The sequence below is a fragment of the Carassius gibelio genome, chromosome B9 (genome assembly GCF_023724105.1).
Source record: "Carassius gibelio isolate Cgi1373 ecotype wild population from Czech Republic chromosome B9, carGib1.2-hapl.c, whole genome shotgun sequence".
Lineage (NCBI taxonomy): Eukaryota > Metazoa > Chordata > Actinopteri > Cypriniformes > Cyprinidae > Carassius > Carassius gibelio.
In genome coordinates this window covers 18594179-18615128 of record NC_068404.1, presented here as the reverse complement: position 1 = coordinate 18615128, position 20950 = coordinate 18594179, and the positions used below count along the sequence as shown (strand labels likewise).

The following is a 20950-nucleotide window of genomic DNA, read 5'->3' as shown; positions in this document are numbered from 1 at the left end:
ACCACATATCCAAAACCCATCTTCGTAACCATAATGATGGACAACCTGTCCTTTTAAATATTCCTTACAGCTCTTTTATTGCCACACTGTAAAATTTGTCTTGCTAGCGTGAGATTTATGCTTTATGCACGGTTTGAGGTGTAATTTGCAATGATGTGTGGACCCTTTCTGTCTGTGCAATGCTTTATTGCTGTGTAAAGATGCCCACATTTTAGACCAGTCTCTCATCCTGTTGTGTGTTCATTATTTTCTTGACTAATACCACAACACCAGCCAGCAGCCCATAATGTAGCAGCACTGCTAAGAATAAATTAAGTCTGAACTGACGTGAAGCACTGAACCTAGTCATATGCATCACGAGAGATCAGACCATCTTCCCATCACAACTAAGGAAAGGATGCAGCCCTGCTGACAGCTTGCCCGCACTTTGCCAAACTTCACATGTCCTGTCAGAGTTTCCCTAATGAATATTGTCTTTTTAGCCAAGTTTCAGGTTTGGAAATGAGAATGAGTTGGGAGAAACTTTTCTAGATGTAATTATACACAGATTTCAGCCAAGCCCCCAAAATAATTTCCAATAAGAGAGACAGATGGGGCGGCTGCAGTTACCTGGCTGACTCTTGCCTTCTCTGATGTGTTTTGCAGTCGCTATGTACCGAGAGCCATCATTGCATGACGTGGGGGAGACAGTGCCCAAACCTGCCGTGCCTCCCAGTAAAAGCACAGAGCCGGCCGTCATGAACGGAGGCAAACCTGTCAGCAAGGAAACCAAGCCCACCACATAGCCAGATTCCATCTTGGCCATGCTCAACCCCGGAGAGCTGTGCTCCTTTTGTCAGACACTCCATGTTTGTGGATCAGATCCAGGCATCCTCTGCTCTCTCCTCCCCATTCCCTCCACCCCCTTCACTCCTCTGACTGTTCCGATCTAATTCGACGACGGACTGGCTCCAGAAGAGTGGTCAGCTGTGCACGTAGGAGGATGCGACTGGATAAACCAGCTAAACTTTCACCATGGAATGCCCTAACTGATATGGAATGCCTATTGACATACAATAAAGCTGATGTTTTTTCTGTAATCGAGACAATCCACGAGAATGAAATTGTGTACTGCAGGCGCTTGCGTGGTGGTTCTTTTGCCTGCTAACAGTCACCCGTTATAACCCTTTTCTTGAACCCTGTCGCAGCAGATCTATTTTCTATATATACAGTAACACCAGCTACGCTCTGGGGTAATACTGTAAAGATATACATATATATGGACTGGAATCTACAACCTTCTTTTTTTTCAAATTAAGTATGCTCCTGTGTCTCCTCCTTTCTAGGTGTCCCCCAGTCTCTGAAGCGCAAAGTTCCAAATTTTTCCCTTTTGTCGGTGACTTAGGAAATTTGTTGTCGGGGCAATGTGCGATGTGTTCTGGTGTGCAGTCATTCAAACACAACGAAGGATTCTCACATAGTACCTTCACAATGTTTATGGTCAGTGCTCATGTCTTCTTATTCTTGTAATGTCTAGAAAGGGACACAAGTATACTTAGCAAATGCCAGTGAGTGCATTAGTCACGCCCGCAGCAGTCCAACACAAGGAGCTGGCATGAGCTGAGGAAGGTGTATAGAGTACATATCACTATCTAGTACGGTGCAAATTGGTTTCAACCCCAGTAACTAGGTGAATTTCCACTTTTCTTTGCTCTTAATTTAGAGCGTGGGCTCTAGGAATATCTATAGGCCTTGTAGGCCTCTGGTCAAGGCCTCTCTTTGACATGCTGACTCTGAACTGAGGGCTAGTTCGGCTAGCACATTAAATGTGACGAGAGTGGCAGCCATAGAGAAATACAGTCTACTTCAGGCCTGGGTGGTTAAATGTCTCAATGTAAGTAGGCACCATTACTATTGGCTGCACATCCATTTTGTTCAGCAAAGGCATGGCCAAGGTTAGTATTACGTTCTGTTCTTGCAATGTTGACGCAGTGCAAGAAATGGCTTCTATAACAATGTTTTCACTGTATACAAATAAAACAAAAATCTACCAAAAAATAAAATAAAAATAAATAATAGATTTTTAACTACCAGATATTAGAATTCTGAAATGAGAGGGGTTTTCCTAGCTCAGCATGCAGAGTCCAGTACTGCTCATCATGTGCCTGTGATGACCTCTAACCCAGCATGCAAAAACATGTACCCAGTCTGTGCTGGGTTAAAGGTGCCTCATGCCCCAGACACACACACACACACACACACACAAACAAACAAACAGATTCAGTAGCAACTTGATCCACAAACACACAAAAGTTGATTATTACCAAAGTCTGTACACACGAGAATCCAGCCGAACAATTTCAATATCTCGGAGGATGGCGGTCCTCTTTGGTTTTTTTGTCCTCACTGTGACTAGGGTTCATCACAAAGAACAGTTGTCTCGATTTTAAATGATGTCCTTCACTTTGATTGTTCAAGTACAAGACCGGGGTACCTATTATTAATCAGCTGCATGCGTTTTATTAAGGACCAATGTATGGAACAGCTAGAAATGTCTAAAGACAGTTTGAGGCGTAGGGCTACACTGAATGGGCATGATTATATAAGGCTCCCTCATACTCTAGATTGAGACCATTGCACTTTGCGTTTGAAATAGTCATCTACTCATATCTACTTAGGATTTTAACGATTAGCCAATTATCAGCCGAGATGACATGAAGCCTGTCTTGCTTTCGCAGTTTTCATAGTTTGAATGATGAATAACGTTTAGAATGTTATGAAGTAGACAGAGGCTATGCTGCTAAATACAAATATATTCTACACTTCATTTAAAGACCTATATTTTCATTTATTGGATTATCGAGCTAGTTTCATATTAGGAGATGTTCAAGCACATTAGACTTAAATATTTGTCTGTACAAAGCCAAATTTAATGCTAGAATGAGATTGCAGTACTATACAGGAAAAATAGCTTCATTTTTTAAATCAGTTTGAGGCTGGTGTCCCACTTCCACACAAAACAAATCACTCACTACAATGAGCTCTACATGCTGGGCTACAGCTGCCCTGCAGACCAGTGAACTGGTTTTACGAAGGTTGAATTTATTTTTGTAAGTGACTGGTGAGTACATGTGCATTTGTTAGTATGTTTGTTTGTTTTTTCCTCTTTCAAATGTCCGTGTTCGTTTCGTTCCATTCAGGTCGTGCGTGACGTCGTTAAATCGTAATGAGGAGCAATCGCTGAACAATTGATCATTTCTGTGTTTTCTCCGTATTTCTGATTTTCAGTGGTGAAGGAAGGTCTCCATAGTCTCTTGATTGGTTTTGAACCTTGATTTGACAGTTACTTCATCTGTTGCATGGGAAGAAGGTGGCATATATGAACTGCATGTCGTAGGTTATGTGTATCATGGACTGTTGGTATGTTCTGCTAATTTTACATACATATATGCAAAGAGTTTGTCTGCACTGTACAGTTTGTGTTTGTTGTATACACAGATACAACATATTGAATAAAATATTTATATAAAGGTGTACTGAAATCTCTCTAACCAATTTGATGCGATATTTGTTCAGTATATGTACTTATATTATACATAGATAAATACATACATACATATACATATACACACACACACACACACACAAAATATATACTTATGTAATGGGGGGGATCAGTCATCCTAATTACCTTGGTCAATACCATTTACCTTCAGCATGGACATTTTTGGACAAAGGAATAATTCAAGATATGTTTTAAAAAAGAGCTTTAATTCAGAGCATGGTAAATTTATTGGCATCTGGCTGTTTACAACTTTTTTCACATGGAACTTACCATACAATAGGGTCATAAAAACATTGCACACAAGCAGAGCTCTAAAAAACAGCAACCTGAATAATAATATAATGCTCTTACTTGTTTATTGGCCGTTTGTATGGATCCTCTCCTTTTAGTGCTTATGTGTCTCAATAGTCTATGTAAGCACTATTATACACAATATCTATGTGTGTGTGTGTGTGTGTGTATATATATATATATATATATATATATATATATATATATATAGTTACATGGCAAACTAAAGAGGATTATAGATGTCATCTCCCACAGCTGTTTTATGTGCATATAATGGAATTTAAACTAAAGAAAATTTGAATGCTGCTATATTGCACAGATCTTTAAAATGAATTTTCCCTCGTTTGCTGTTGGTGTAGCCACCCTTTTCTGGTCTTGGCTGACAACAGAAACAGTATTTAAGTGTCTACCGGGGGTTAAAACTCCTCTCTAACCCAGATTTCACAGGCATTTCCGGTCCAGCCATCCCAGCAGTCACAATTTCCGCAGTTGCACACGCCGTTCCCTGGAACAGAAGTTGAGAGGAGAGGCAGAACTGAGAAACCCAGATCATCACTCTCCAAGTCTCGACATGCTTTTTCTCTTCACAACCCCTTGGCAGAATGTGTACGGGAAACCAAGTACAAATGCAAGTTTTGGAGCCACTTTCTCTGAGGTTCTGTCTATACAGTTCAGATTCAGTTCATGTAGTGGCACTGGTATGATTACATAGTGTTACTGCTCCTCTTTTATTCAGCTTTTGTAAATGTAATTTGGTGTACACAAAATTATTATCTGTGATGCTTAATGAGCCAATTTAAACGTATCACTTTGGTTAACAATTCAGTATATATCTCAACTGTTTGCAATTAGAATAAAAACTTATCAATTATTTCCCATTACACAAAGTACTGGCCTACTGGAGAAAAGTCAATAGCTGATTTCTAAAATCTAATGAGCAGACATCATTTAAAGGCATCAGAATGACAGATTGAATAAATATCATAAATAAATATTTTTATATTTTTTATTAAATAAAAATAATAATAAAGAGAGAGAGAGAGAGAGATAGAGAGAGAGAGAGAGAAATTATCCAATATTTGTGTGCAATGCATTTTTATGCCAATTAAAGAAGGGGTGCCCAGGGTCCCTTATGGCAAGAGGTTTAAAATTTGGGATTTATTGATTAATTGACTGATTGATTGATGTTGGGCTATCAATGCTAAGTGATAAACAGCTTTGGAACTATACTTAGTGTGAAAAATATATTTATAATAATAATATAAGAATTAATATAAATGTATTCTAACTTTTATTTCCCTATCTGTCAGTCACTACAAGTTATGTCGAACGACATATGGGGTCTCACTTGGGAGGGCAATCATTTCTGAGTTTTAATAAAAAACATAGTAGATTTTGCATGCTGAGCCACTCCCTGTGCCTACGGGTATAAATAGACGACAGATGCATCCACTCATTCAGGTTTTTGCTTCGGAGCCGAGAAGTTGATGACATTTTTGCTACAAAGCCATTTTCATCTCATATTGGAACTTTTCCTGGTCGGTGTGACGGCGCAGTACAGCGGTGTCCCTGCAGTGGTGCTTCCCCTGGGCGCTTCGGCTAAAAGAGCAGTTTCTTTCCTAAAAGAGCAAATCACGGACAATTCACGTCTTTTTCAAGGTGTTGTTTCGTCCATGTCCTTCTCAATGCGATCGTTTCCTGTCCTCGTATGATGGTCACAAGATTTAGAGCTTTTAATTTAGAGCTGTTGGCCATGCTTGGCCGGGCAGGGTTAGGGTTAACCTAGATTTCTCATGGCTGGATCATTGGTTTCTCTGTGCGGTGCGTGGCTAACAACCGTGTCCTGCCACGGTTCCTTTCTTCCCAGAGGTGCATGAAGAGGTGAGGAAGTCATGGATGGCCCCTTTTATGGCCAGAAGCCACTCATCTCCCTCTTACATCCTCACTACCCTCGATGGCGGGGCAGCCAGGGGGTACGTGGACATTCCCCAGGTGGAGAGAGTGGTTGCGGTCCTCCCTTTCGGGCTCTCCTTGTCCCCCAGTGCCCTTAGAACAAGTGTCCTGACATGTCGTTGTTAAAACAGATGCCTCCAACAGGGGCTGGGGTGCGATGGGCGATGTGCAATGGACAGGCAACTTCAGGGTCCTGGACAGGACCTCGACTGCTTTGGCACATTAACTGTCTACAGTTTCTGGCAGTGCATCTAGCTTTATGGCGGTTTCGGCCACTGTTGCTAGACAAGCACATGTTGGTCCGCACGGACAACACTGCGGCTGTTTCATACATCAAGCGACAGGGTGGTCTACGATCACGTTGCATGTCTCAACTCGGCCGCCATCTCCTCCTCTGGAATCAGACACAGTTTAAGTCACTGCGCACTATCCACATTCCGGGGGAGTTCAATCGTACAGCCAACGTGCTCTCACGGCAGCTCACTTTCCCTGGGGAATGGCTACTCCATCCCCAGATGGTCCAGCTGATCTGGATCGATTCGGGGAAGCCAAGGTAGACCTGTTTGCTTCCCACAAGTCCTCCCACTGCCAGCTGTACTATTCCCTGACCCAGGCCCCCCTGGGCATGGATGCACTGGCCACACAGCTGGCCTCGGGCTCTACGCAAGAATGCGTTTCCCCCAGTGAGCCTGCCCGCACACACACTGTGCAAGGTCATGGAGGACAAGGAACAGGTCCTGTTGGTTGCGCCTTACTGGCCCATCGAATCTGGTTTTTGGAACTCATGCTCCTTGTGACAGCCCCTCCCTGGTGCATCTCCCTGAGGAGGGACCTCCTATTTCAGGGGCTGGGCACCATATGCCACTCGCGTCCAGATCTTTGGAACTTCCACATGTGCTTTCTGGACAGGACGCGGCAGACCTAAGTGATCTGCCACCAGCCTATGCTTTGAAGTGGAGTCTGTTCACGAATTGGTGTTCTTCTCACTGAGAAGACCCCCAGAGATGCTCAGTCAGAGTTGTTCTTTCTTTCCTGCAAGAAAGGTTGGAGCGTAGGCTTACACCCTTCACCTTGAAAGTGTATGTGTATGTGGACATCATGATGCAGTGGACGGCCGGTCCCTGGGGAAGCATGACTTGATCGTTAGGTTCCTGAGGGGTGCTAGAAGGTTTAAATCCTCCTAGGACACCCCTGATTCCCTCCTGGGACCTCTCTGTTGTTCTGGCTGGACTTCAGAGGGGTCCCTTTGAGCCGCTAGACTCAGTCGAGCTGAAGTTCCTGTCTCTCAAGACAGCACTTCTGGTCGCGCTCACTGCCATCAAGAGCGTCGGGGACCTCCAAGCATTTTCGGTAAGTGAATAGTGCCTTGTGTTCTGGCCGGCCTACTCTCACATTGTCCTGAGACCCCAGCCTGGATACATGCCCAAGGTTCCCACCACTCCCTTCTGAGACCAGGTGGTGAACCTAAAAGCACTTCCCCTGGAGGAGGCAGATTCAGCCTTGACATTGCTGTGACCATAAGAGCGCTTCACATATACATGGAATGCACCATGAGCTTCAGAAGCTCTGAGCAGCTCCTCTGCTTTGGAGGTCAGCAGAAAGGGAAGTCTGTCTCCTAGCAGAGGTTGGCCCACTGGATAGTGGATGCCATCACCTTGGCATACCATTCCCAAGGTGAGTACGGAGGGTGGCCTCCTCTTATGCGCTGGCACAAGGTGCCTCTCTGATAGACATATGTCGACCTGCGGGCTGGGCGATACTTAACACATTCACAAGGTTTTACAACCTTTGTGTAGAGCCAGTTTCTTCCTGTGTGTTGGGTAACAGGTAATTGGCAGGAAGGACTGGCTCGGTGTCATGCTTACTGCGCCATTCCCCCTCACATGGGGATACGAGCGCCTTTCTTCTCCCAGTAGAGTTACCTGGTTGGCGTACCCTGGTCGAGCATTCTCCAGCACCCTCAGAAGTCAGACTTGGCGGAGCAGTGTGGCGCCAGGCCCAGTACAACACAGATGCATTTAGGTAGATCGGGGCACATTCCCTTCAGAAACAAAATTAATCCACTGTGTCTCAGCGGCTCAGATGTCAGGAGTAAATGATGACTGCTATGTTCATTATTACATCCAACAACAAAATACCTCAATTGCTTAGGAGACATTCTTGTCTACATTTGCTCCAGCAATGAAACAATGGTGGACTGATGACAGCTCACTCAGTGCGGGTCTAAGGTAAGACTCCAGTCCAGTCTGTGCTGACACTGTCAATCAAACTATCGTGGGAGGGGCCTGGCTGTGTTACGTCACAAAGTCAGGCATCTGTGATGCATTTTTTAAAGCATCTGATGACCCCTTTAAATATATACTTGCCTGTTTGTGTATTTATATACACAAAAGGGTACACAGTACACACACATATATTATGTACACAATAAAATGCATTTTGGATGTGATTAATTGTTGCCCAACACTATTTATAATTTAATATAAAATATTTCTAACAAAATTTCTAATGATAATAATGTGGAAAAAATGTAGACGAAAAGAAACATATTGTTTCCTTTCCAAATTACAATTTATTTATATGTTCTGGCTCAAAATGGTACAGTTTTATTTTATAAAAAACTATTGTGCTCTTTTCTCATACAGTATAAATGGATCTACATAGAAATTTACAGCTGCCATTTGGCAGTCTTTGGGATCAAAATGTTTGAAATAGATTATTATCTAATGAAACACATTATCTTAGAAACATGCTAATCAAAAATTTTAACGCATGTAGCAGAGTGTATGGCAAAAAAACTCCATATTAATGTACAGAGCGTCTTAACATTTTCTGCAGCCACTTAAAAGGAGAGAATTTACAATAGGGTACATACAGTGCCCTCTATAAGTATCGGAACAGTAAAGACAAAATTGTTCCGTTTGCTGTTGAGTCAAGAAATCTGTAAATATAAATAAAAGATTAATATGAGACAAAACTACAGAATGTCACATTTTATTATTGGGTGATTCATCACAAAGATGTTTTACCAGCTAAGAAGATCAGCACTTTTAGAGTTCATTCCACAATCTGATGTGAGCCTAAGTATTGGAACAGTTGCCTCACAGGTCTTTCTAAGTGTTCAGCTGTGTCCTGTTGCATTAATTAATTAATGCAATTAATTAATTCTTCAGACATTAAAAACAAGGAATTTGTCTTATCAGTTATATCCATTGCTTCTGCATTCTAAGTCTTGAATTCGACGATGACACACACAAACCAGAATGAAGACAAGGAAGCTGACTCTGAATGAAAAGCAAGCAATTTGGGTGCTAAAAGAAAAGAGGAAGTCAATTAGAACTATAGGAAAAACAAAGGGCATGGATAAATCAAGAGTTTGGAAACTACCGGCGACGTCTGCAACCAACGATGCAGTAGTTGATGACAGACAAATCATAAAAGCTGTGAAAATGAACCCTAAAATACATGTCTGTAAAATCACCAACAACTTCCAGAAAGCTGGGGTGATGCTCTGTCAATCTACAGTCTGCAGGAGATTTTGACACGGAATTACAGAGGCTACACCACAAGATGCAAACGTCTGATCAGCACCAAACATAGGCAAGATTCTTCACAAATGTGAGCCAGTAGTGTTTTGGTACTGAGTTGATGGATCAATCCTGATCAAACACACCTGAACCTGTTAATCAATGTCTTTGGGATCATCAGAAAATCACAGGTAGGTGGGTTTGATTAGGGTTGGAGTAAAACTTTGCAGTGCCCTGGCCCTCCAGGGCAAGATTTGAATAACCCTCATCTAAGTGATTGGAAAGCAAATGTGTTGAGAAAAAAGGGAACTGCAAATGATCCTAAGCATTCGACATCATCTGTAAAGCTTGGTGGAGGTGATGTCATGGCATGGGCATGCATGGCTGTCTCTTCATTTTAATTTAATGTATGATGACAGTAGCAGAATGAATTTGGAAGGGTAAAAAATCATCTTGGCTACTAATATTCAAGAAAATACCCCCAAACTCATTAGAAAGTACTTCATATTGGATCAGGACAATGACCCAAAACACCCTGCCAGTTCAGTCAAGGACTTTATCAGGGCAAAGAAATGTAAAGTCTTATGGCAAAACCAATCTCCACATTTAAATCCAATTGAACATTAAATTCACCAGCTGAAGAGGAGGCTAAAGACAGAAACTCCACAAAACAAGCATCAGTTGGAATTGGCTGCATTAAAGGCTGGGAGAAAGCATTTCAAAGCATAAGTCCAAGAGTCTGGTGTTGTCTATGGGTTGCAGACTCACTGCTCTGACTGCATGCAAGGGATCTGCAACTAAATATTAGCTTTTAATCTTTTACATCTGCCTTAAACTAGCTGTTCCAATACTTATGCTCACATCAAATAGTGGGATGAACTCAAAAAGTGCTGTCCTTTTTATTTAGTAAAACATGTATGTGTCGAAAGATGTAAAATGTGACATTGTGTAGTTTTGTTGCATATTTATCTTTTAATCATATTTGCAGATGTCATGACTCCTCAGCAGAGAAAGCAATTTTGTCTTTACCATTCCAATACTTATGGAGGGCACTGTATACTGTAGTTCCATAGGTTCGGTCAATGAAGTGGGCTGACACCTGTCAATCAGTGGAGGCGATGTTGTTTACATATGCAGTTAGAAGAAAGTATTCTGAATGTGACAGCAGCTTTTGCTCAGAAGAAAGCTTGAGAGCCATATATTGTGTCAGTGCCCAAAACTGTCGGAATTCGCATCTGCTGTGCATGAAATTAAGCCTCGGCTTTCCCTAATACATTGAATTTTCCACAGCGCTCATCATTTGCGAGTGTAATGAGAATATCTTACTGAAGAAGCCATGAAAATCATTATTTAGAAACTGGCAGGCACATTTTTGCATGATTATAATTATAAAGGCCGAGTGCATTACTGTTACCCAAGGTAAGGGGAAGAATTGGCTGATTGTATGCTTTTGCATTTCATCTATAGAGAAAAGGCTTTCCCTGAGCAACATAAGAAAATAGTTTTAATAATCCTTATGAATATGGAAATTATGACATATGCCAATTAATATGCTAATGAGTGACATTTACCAGACCCATTTATGCATTTCTTTTATCAATCGTGTTTTTTTGTCTTGTTTTGCAATGAATTTTGCATCTCTGCAACCAGGAACTGTATAATTGGTTAAATGACATGGCAACTTGTAATGAAGTCATTAGACCAATAAGTTTCTAAGCAGCTGTCAAAGCGTCCTTTAGCCCTTGAGATATCGTGATAATAAGTATTTATTAATAAATAAGTATTTATTGTGCTTTTTGTTAGCACTGACTAGTCAACTCTTCAAGGCTTTTAAGGAAAACCTCGACTTTTTCTGGAGCCTCTTTCCCATTGAAAAGCAGGACGAAAAGAACACAGCAGGAGCCCACTGATTGGACGGCTCCTAAGAGTCATACAGAGCTGTGTAATCAAACGGCAGCCACATCAGAGAACCTCAATATTCATCACAAAGAGATCTGTCAGCACACGAGTGGGTGTTTGGAGGAGTGCTGCAGCATTTGAACACATACCTGTGCAAACCAGCCCGTCATGTTTGTCGCAATCCCTGTCGTCACACTCGCAGAATTCCCCTGAAATGTACCACTCCTGTGGTGAGCAGATACAGCGACCACAGTGACAAGAGCCTGCAAGAAACAAATTAGCCTTCAGTCAAACAACCATTGGAGATCCATTAGTCTTCCCTTATTCTCCTGTGCTATTTCACGATTATGTGATATGGTTCCTAATTGGAATTGAATTTGAGTAAATTGTTTTTCTCTGTAAATATGTGAAACAGCTGTTGTCTGCAAGGTCAAATTTCATGCTCCTACTGAGTCAGGAATAGACCAATAATCAAACTAGGCCAGTCGATCAGCCGATATTTGGCCAATTGGAAATAATATGCATTGGTTGATGATACAGGTGCACCATTAATGAAATTCTGGCTAATGCCAATAATCCAATTATTATTTTCATGTTTTGGATCACTTCAGAAAATGACATATACATTTGTGTCAAAAATTTATTAAATGTATATATATGTGGAATTCTACTGTATATTTATAAGAATAATTCACTCAAAAATAAAAAAAATACTGAAAACTTGCTCACCCTCAGTTTATCTGAAAATGTGGAGAAACATGTCATTACATTACTTGTTCACCAATAGATCCTCTGCAGTGAATGGGTGCAGTCCAAATGAGAGTCCAAACAGCTGATAAAAGCACCACATTTTCATTAGAGAAGCAATATTATGGATAGATGACTCTAGCTAGAAACCACGGTTTGGCATTAAAAACTTTAATGATGGATTTATTACAAACAGCCTTTCACTTCACAAGATGTTAATTGATGGTCTGGAGTTGTGTGGATTATTTGTGGATTATTGTGATGCTTTTATCAGATGTTTGGACTCTCATTCTGATGGCCCCCATTCTATGCAAAGGATCCTTTGGTTAGCAAGTGATGTAATGCTAAATTTCTACAAATCTGTTACGATGAAGAAACAGATTTGTATATTGCATTTTTAGTTAACTATTCCTTTAAAGTACTATTAATAAAAGGTATTTTTTTCAGAGAAAGTTACTCTATTATAATTACATGTGCACAGTAACATGGCGGTAACAGTAACAGTTAATCTTTATTCTACTGCAGTTTCCTAAAATGGAGAAGCAATTTTTTTGGTATCACATCATTTAAATCACCAGTATTGCTGGATAAGTTTTACTGCTCAAGAGTTATGTCCTCTTTTGAATTAATATTGTGTAAAATAAATGGTAATTGGATTTCATCATTTGTGTGGTCATTTAATATCATAATTTATATAAGCACTGCATTCAAATTGCACTGACCTACCTGGACAGAGTTTCCTCAAAGCATCACATAATCCTGAGTAGATTATATATAGAGACCATTGGTGCCAATGATTTCTACAATGTCTTTAGGCTTATGATGCTCTGCAGAAACTCAGATATTGGTCTCCAGATATTAGTCAACATGACTCTGCAAAACAAGTCTTATGAGCTGGGATTCTCATACTACATTATAGGATCCAGGAAATTGCATCACATTTGGGCACTAGTCTGTCATTAAAAGCTGTTCTGTACCTTACAAACACGATACAGTTACAAAGCTTTCAAAGAACATACTTTTGACGGCAGTCTTATCAATCAAAGTGTAGGCAGCCCATCAAACAGTAGTACATCCCTTGTCATTTCCCACAGTATTATTCTCCTGTGAGCTACAACAAGCAACCCACATATTCACCTACCCATGAATCTTTACTGTGAAAAAAAAATCAATTTAATTCTTCCAGTGTTTCAGTCTTAATAATGTTGATGTTGTTATGACAAGCAGAACAACTCTCTGCTGATTTCCAAGCATTAATTCGAGGAAATAACTGAGTAGACCATGTGAAACCAGATCTTAAGAGGAATTTCTTATTTTCTCCAGCCATGCAACAAAAACAAACAGTGTTCTGTCATTGGCTCAGACAAGCCCTATATATAAAGCGTATTAGTGTGTCACTTTACATGCCCAGAGAAAGGAGAAGAATACTCAGAGGACTATGTGTCAAGCAGAAATTGGCTAGGCTTTATCGTTTTTTTTCTCAGGATGCTGACAGGTCATATACAAATAGTGAAACTGGCCTCTTATTAAAGCGTAAAACCTAAAGCTTCATTTTCAGTCTTGTATGTGGTTTTCGAAAGCAGGTATACAGGTTGGAAGAGCAAATTATATGTTGAGGTTTCTGTCAGACTGTCAGCAAACATGTTTTACCGTTCTTGCTTGACTTTAAAGAAAAGCAATAACAGTATATATAGCTTTACCTTTTAATAGAACAAATAGGCAGGAACCATGCATGGCGAGTGTTCATTTTACACAGCTTTTTGTTTTAGTTGTAGTTTTTCCACCTAAATCTTTTCAATTTAGCACATATATTCTACATTACAATGGCATACTTTTTTTTTGATAGTAATCTCTTTGGGTGACATTAACACAAGATACTGGAACATGATGCAAGCAGGACTTGAACCCATCATGGCATCAAACCACTATGTCACAGCTCCTGAAGATGCAAATTTGATGGACCAATCCCATTCTCTCTCTCTCTCACAAATACTTTCTGTCTCTAACAACTAAATGTGGCATAAACCCCCCCTAAGAACAGAACTGATTGGTGGAAATAGTTGTGTTCACTTGTGTTTGCTATCCATCTTATTAAAGGAGCATGTGTGGGAAATCGATTTTAATAGCTCATTCCCCACCAACAAATAAGGGCACCCACTTTCATTTTTAACAGATGACTGACAATTATGTTAAGTCTTAAGGTGCCGCTCGAGGCGTCATCCCTCCTACCTTTTCCAGAGCATATGACGCCGTCGGCCGTCTCGCATAGGCTCTTGCTCTGCTCGTCCGTCATCTCACAGCTGCGGGGGAACTGGCAGTGCTTCCCAAACCATCCATCACTGCAGATACAGCGGCCACACGAGCAGAAGCCGTGGCCTGGGGGAGACACATAGTGCACACACAAATGCGTGCACACCCAATCACTTTCTCTTCTTACCAAAGAAAACCACCATTTATATCTGCCAAAACAAAACAACGGGCTGATTGATCCAGGCATATGTAATTGGTTCAAAAAGACATTGATTCGTTTACTGACTGGCTAATGGTGTTGCGGTATATGGTTCTTATCACTTATGGACTCCTTGGGATAAACCATTTTAAAGCCTCTCTGATCATGTTTGATGATTCAGTCTTATGGTTTTCGTAATCATTGACTGTATAAATTGCTCAGTTAAATTCTTTGTTTCTGCTAGCATAGTAGTATAGTCGGGATTTTCAACGGTTCTACCAGCAAGTTATACCATTAAGCCAGAAGGTGGCAACAAGGGACTGTCTTTACGAATGAGTCATTCAATCATTGTTCATAACACTAATAATATTCCGAAACAAAACACGAGTCATTGCCTCAGTGACTTGATTTTTTTCAAAACCACTGATTCATTCAGGAACGAAACGAGTGAGTCATTGACTCATTCACTGAACTTATTGGTTCAAAACCACTGATTAATTCAGAAACACTACTACTGTGTTGCTTGAAGATGGAGTGCATTCACTTTATTTGAATGGTAGTTGGCAAAGAAAGAAGACAGTTTGTAAGAAATATTGTATCCAAAAGTTGCACTTTAGGTCTATTGACGTGGTGTTTCTTGAGTTGTAAAACAGTACATACTTGCAGTTGCCTTGGGATGAGCATTCAGAACAACAGCGCTTGTGTTTGGATGATATTGTTTAAATATACTTCCCAAAATGGTTTATTACATGTACAACAGTAGCAAGTATGTAGGTGATGGCAGTTAAAAAAAGTTGCCTTTCCATGTCTTTCCAAAAAGAAAGCTTGCCATATTGCAATATTACAAAATGGTGAAATGGGTTGTAGTATGCAAGTATGTTTTTGGCCTTTAAGTTTAAGTTAAAGGTCATTTTGAATGTCCTCATCACTTCTGGTCACTTATTTGACATTCAAAGGTATTTACAAGAGCGCCACTTTGGGAGATCTGTGCATGGGGCGTTATTTCATGTAGGCTGTAAGGAAACGAAATGTTCCCTGAAGCTGAACAGTGTTTTTCGCTTAATCTTTAAAGAGCAATTGGTGACTCACTGTGAGATGCACACTGAGCTATAGAACAGCTCCTCCTCCAAACAACTCCTTTCTGGAACAGTGCTCGGTAAAGAAAAAAAAGAGGAATTCCCCTAGACTACATCTGGCTGGACAGAAATGTGTTCTAGATATTAAAGCCAAACAAAAGAATGTGACTCAAAATAAAAATAAAGACAACAATATAAACAGTCTCTTCAGTGCTCAGTATGTTTCCTGAATATCTTATCTTAAGCACTTATAGATATATAGCAGGTGTTTTATATAAAATATACTGAAAGTCTCTAATAAGGAGAAGAATAAATAAAATAGTTCAATATTTTATTTTCCACAACTGAGAGAATATATGTGTTGTGGGCCAAATCACAATGGAGATTCATTTGTGAAATATACTTGTACTAACATTGAGTTCTTAGAAAATACTTATTTGGGAAGTTATGAAATTCTAAATTGATTAAATAAACAGAACAGGCACTGTAGTGGCTATTTCAAATAAATATGTACTTTTGCCCCAGGCTGGAGAGTCATTTTAACGTATCCCTATATTTCTAGATGACGTTTAATCAAAACAAACCATTTGCCATTTATTTTTTAACAACACAGTTCATGTTGTACCATCAATATTTAATAAAAAGAAAACAGTTTTTTTTTTTTTTTGGTCATTACAGTTTTCATTAAGGGAGGAAGGGGTGTGTGCGCTTCCCATCGCACCTTATAATAATTGCATGAAAAAAAAAAACTTTTTATGTGGCTTTGTCTTTGTCTCTCTCATCCGTTTATTTTGTGGGCGTAGGTATACAGGCTTGGCATTTGATGCACTCTTGGTAGAGCTACATGCTTGACTGCTTCAATCAGCCAGCCTACGAGAGCATTTAATTGCTTTGGTGAGTGGCACCCCAGTCCTTTCAATTAAAGCGCACCTGTGATTCCCCATTATCCCACCCGTAAATGCAATTCGAGTGTGGGCATGTTCTAAATTGCGGTGTTTCTCACACCTATCTTTGGAAGGATATTTTCTAAAGAATGTAGCCTAGTCTTAAACTCTCGGGCAAGTGCCTCATAAAATGATATAAATCCAATCTGAAATATTGATGAGGCTGCATTTTAGTAAAACACCTTCATGTTAATACAGCTAGAATGGCTTCTTAAGGGCTAAAGATCCCATGATAGGCATATCTGAAGGCTGCCCTTTATTTGAACACCAATTCAGTCCTGCAGGACCGTATATGCAATTAGCTGAGATGAACATTTCATCAGCGTGTATGACGGCTGTCTCTCTCTGAGCTGATAGCTGGAGGCACGCTGTGTTTCCACACTTCTCCTCCGTAAGCAGACTCTCATCTGTCTGTGTGACTCGGACAGTCACAGCAGATGAGCCCTATACATATTTAAACATCTCCTAGGGCTGGTCCACACAAGGCTGTGTGGCTAGTCGCTTAGTGACACGACACAATAAGCATTCAGAAAGCAGTGGCATTAAATCTGTATCCCCACCAAAGAGGAGAAATGTTATCCTTTAGATGCAGGGGTGTACCATGGGTAAAATGCTTGTGCTCATCTATCATCACATTTTCACAGGGGGTTCCTCGAATGGCACTGCTATGCAGTTTAGGATTATAGTTGTTAAGGTTTATATTGGTAGCAGATATATATTATATATTTTTTTCACTTATAGTGAAATTGATAAGCTAGAATTGATAATTTTTAGTCAGTCATTTGTAACAGCATATTTTTGAATTAAGTATAATTAAAAATGATTAGGTCTTGATCCTTATGGAGACACTCAATTAATTATGATTGTCAAATATAATTGTTTTATGACAACTACAGTATTTGATGATTTTATATTTATTTTATTTTATTCTATTATTATTATTATTATTATTTCAGGAGAATTACAACGTCAAATTACAATCAAGTATATTAAGTACAGTATATACAAAAGAAAACTCCACACAAGATACAGATAAATAAAATATATTAGGGCTGCCGAGCAATTAAAATTTTTATTCTGATTAAATTATATGAAGTACCATTCCTGCATATGGTGGAAGTAGTTGTGGCAGAAGCATGGAGAAGAAATTAAAAGAAATTATCATCTTGACCTTGGAGTGAAAGTCATAGAAATAGATCTAAAAACACAGTCATGTACATGCAAAGAAACAGACATGCTCAGTTATGCCACGAAAACCCCGGCAGGTGAGATTGAAAATGATCTTCTATAGTATAGCTTTCTAGTCACTGGTGGAATGACTAGAATCTGTGAAGTCTGTTCCCTTTCAGTCGGTCACTCTCGAGAACACGTCGGTAATGACCCATGAATTGGGATCTTGCTTAGAGAGACCAATCCACTTCGAGTGTAAGCTAAACTAGCCATAGCTGGACTGGTCTTACGGTGATGGTGAGGAATTTCCCTCCAAGGGCTGCCCAGGGAACAGACTGTTTTCAACATTGATAGTTATAAATGCTTGAGCACCAAATCAACATATGAAAAAATCACGTGACTTTGAAGACTGGAGTAATGGCAGCTGGAAATTCAGCAAATTTAATATTTCACAGAATGGCTGTTTTTCCTGCATTTTTTGCAAATAAATGCAGTCTTTATGAGCATTACATTACTATGGGGCCATAGACACGCAGCATCTAGAGATGGCACCATTAATGCTTATCTCATTCTGCTCTGTGTGTTTGTGTGCATTACCTCCACAGATCTCTCTGTTCAGGTCCTCACACTGCCTGTCGTCACACTCACAGTTCTTTCCATGTATGCGTTTATCTCCGGGTGGATGGCATGTGCACTGGCCGCACAAACACTGTCCTGAAACACACAAATACTCTGTGAAAGGCAAGAAAACCAAACATGACAGTGAAACCCAAATCAATCTTATATGTGGCTATTTTTTGCTATTTTCTTCTCAAGATCTTGTATGAAGGTAGTTTAAATCTACATTTCACCTTGAATTTGGCTTATCAAGGTCAACCAGAAAACTCATTGCACTGAAAAGCATAGAGTGCCTTGGTCTATGCTTATCATAGAGCACATTAGGCTGCTAAAGTGGCACTGTCGTTGTTTGACATTGACAGCCGTCACAGCTCCAGCACCGTGCAGGCGAGGAGAACAACAAAGCAACGCCCTGTCTGACAACCCCTCAGCCTGCCAAGCAGATATAAGCTGCGTACTGCTGTTGCCACGGTAACTGGTGATGTCATAAAATGTTTCCTTCATCGATTAGCATGTGGCGTCATGTAGCCCTTTCCTTAGCCTTGCGTGGCTACCCAACATTTAACTGCTAAGCCTGCAAGAGAGAAGAGCTCAAAACATGTAACGAAACACATTTTATGACAAACCACCTGTCTTTTCTGTCTGATTCAGTTCATTTTCACACCTCTAATAGCGCTATCCATCAAATAGCAAATCAAATTATACAGAACTGTCAGTGACAAGTTGAGCTCAATGAGTTAAAATGTACAAGTTATCATACTGACAAACTAAACTACTGAGCATAAATTGATTCTGCACATTATTCAATGCCTTATACAGACAGTAGAAAACACATGATGCACTAGACAGCCAAAGTCTATCTTTTCCATATGCTTTCACAGTGGCTAGTTGCATTATGTGTGTTTAATGGAGACAGCAGCGTTGGCACCTTCAGTGTGATTAATGGCTCCCTCGCTGATCATGTACTGCGCTTTGCTCCAAATCGAAACAATTAATTCGTTCACAATATTTGAGAGACAGCCATCCGGCAAGTTCAATTCTCTAGGGAGCTGTGCTTGCACAGGTGCCAAGACAAAAGCCCCGTTCCTCTAAACTGTTAAACATCATAATGGCTCAGCATCATCAATTTCCAATAATATCTCTAAGAGTTACTTTATTATAAATGTATGATCATGGTGCTTAAAACCTGATATGGGCATTTAGAGTAAACGCTGAAGAGGGAGGTGTGCCACCTGTTCTGTGTTAGACCAGGATTTCTATCACAATATTGTTACAGTTAAGAAGTTTTCAAGAGACATTGGCTATGTTACAGATTTGTAGTACAGTACATAATACAATTACATGCATTAGTGTGTATTTCTGCATAGGAACACCTGTCAAAAAAATTAAATTAAAATAAATATGCATACACAGTTAGTACACAGTACAACTACTTTTTCCTTCTTAGTATTAAGCCTACTTTTTTTTAATAATTTCAAGAAGCTTTTTCTATAAAGAACACTAAAGAAAAGATTCCACAGATGTTTAAAGTTTTTTCATGGAACCATTGATTCTATTAAAGAATATTTATTTTAAGAGTGTATTTATGAAATCCACCTTTGGAATGCTTATTTTCAATGTAGGACAGACTTATTCTAATCTCTTATACTATTTAGGACAAATGCGAATTGGGGCACAGCCATTTTGAAGTTATTCTTTGGCATGTCTGGAATGACTAAATGCCAAGACTGTATCACTCTTGTGCCACAAACTTGACAAGGACAATCAGGCTTGTAAAGACACCAGTGTTTAGCCACACAGACCACTGCCAGCTCTGACATTAAATGACAAGCGTGCCGGAGCCGTGCTGAGTGAATTCTGATGTGTCCTGTGAAGCATAAACCTGCCAAATACAGAGGTTCATGCAAATGAGACTTCTGGGGTCCTAAAAGGGGTGAGAAGGTTTCTCACTGTCTGCCTTTTAAAGTGCAATTAAGAAATGTCAAGAGCCACAAAGAACCAGAGGTGGACTGTTTCACAGTAGGGTTTAAGATGCAAATGCATGTAGGTTTGTATATATGAATATAAAATTACCTTAACTGTAAACTACAGTGAGAATAAAATCATTCAACACATTTTTTTTTTATTATAATATAATATAATATAATATAATATAAATAATTTGCACAATTCACTATAAAACACTGATTCAAAAATTACATGATCCAAATTGAAGTCACCACATACAGCTTAACACATTTTAAGAGGCATTAATATTTTATTTGCTTCTAATGCACCACTTCCCATCCTTTGCTGGTACTGAATATAGAGCAATCTGGGGAGAAGTACTAGCTTTACCACTTTTTCTTTTGAGACATTTTGCTTCTGTCAGACAATCTTGAAACATAGCATTTGGAGGCTTTTCAATCAGCACAGGAAATGAAAGGTCAGGGAGGACAGAACGAGTTGTGGCATTTGAAGGCATCACGAGACCACTTTTCAGGTGCTTCTCAATAGCAGCTACATGCACTGTATAGAGACCATAACAGTGACAGCACTCTGCATGTTTATGTTCATAAATATAAAGTGTAATTCACTAATGTAATTTTATTCATTTATTTTTTACTTAACATTCATCACACAATTCAACAGCATATACATATACATAGTACTTGGCCACATTCAGAAAGTACATTCCCTCTCAGTGCAGAACACCACTTGGTCCTTGTGAACCTTGAAGAAGGCCACCATTA

General features: G+C 39.8%; 2 protein-coding genes across 4 annotated transcripts in view; one reads left to right on the top strand and one right to left on the bottom strand.

Annotated features, from left to right (window-relative positions):
* The window catches only part of LOC127965201 (fibroblast growth factor 14), a 116716-nt gene extending 113201 nt beyond the window's left edge, over window positions 1-3515 (top strand). For all 3 annotated transcript variants that reach the window (XM_052565866.1, XM_052565867.1, XM_052565865.1), the window contains exon 5: window positions 646-3515. In XM_052565866.1, the coding sequence (XP_052421826.1) occupies window positions 646-785 (140 nt within the window). In that variant the 3' untranslated portion in view covers window positions 786-3515. The remainder of the gene's footprint in view (window positions 1-645) is intronic.
* A 216-nt stretch (window positions 3516-3731) lies between these two features.
* Window positions 3732-20950, bottom strand: part of LOC127965200 (integrin beta-like protein 1) — a 41254-nt gene continuing 24035 nt past the window's right edge. The window contains exons 8-11 of the mRNA XM_052565864.1: window positions 18198-18314; window positions 14191-14337; window positions 11364-11477; window positions 3732-4340 (exon numbers count right to left, since the gene is read on the bottom strand). Of these exons, the coding sequence (XP_052421824.1) occupies window positions 4252-4340; window positions 11364-11477; window positions 14191-14337; window positions 18198-18314 (467 nt within the window). The 3' untranslated portion in view covers window positions 3732-4251. The remainder of the gene's footprint in view (window positions 4341-11363; window positions 11478-14190; window positions 14338-18197; window positions 18315-20950) is intronic.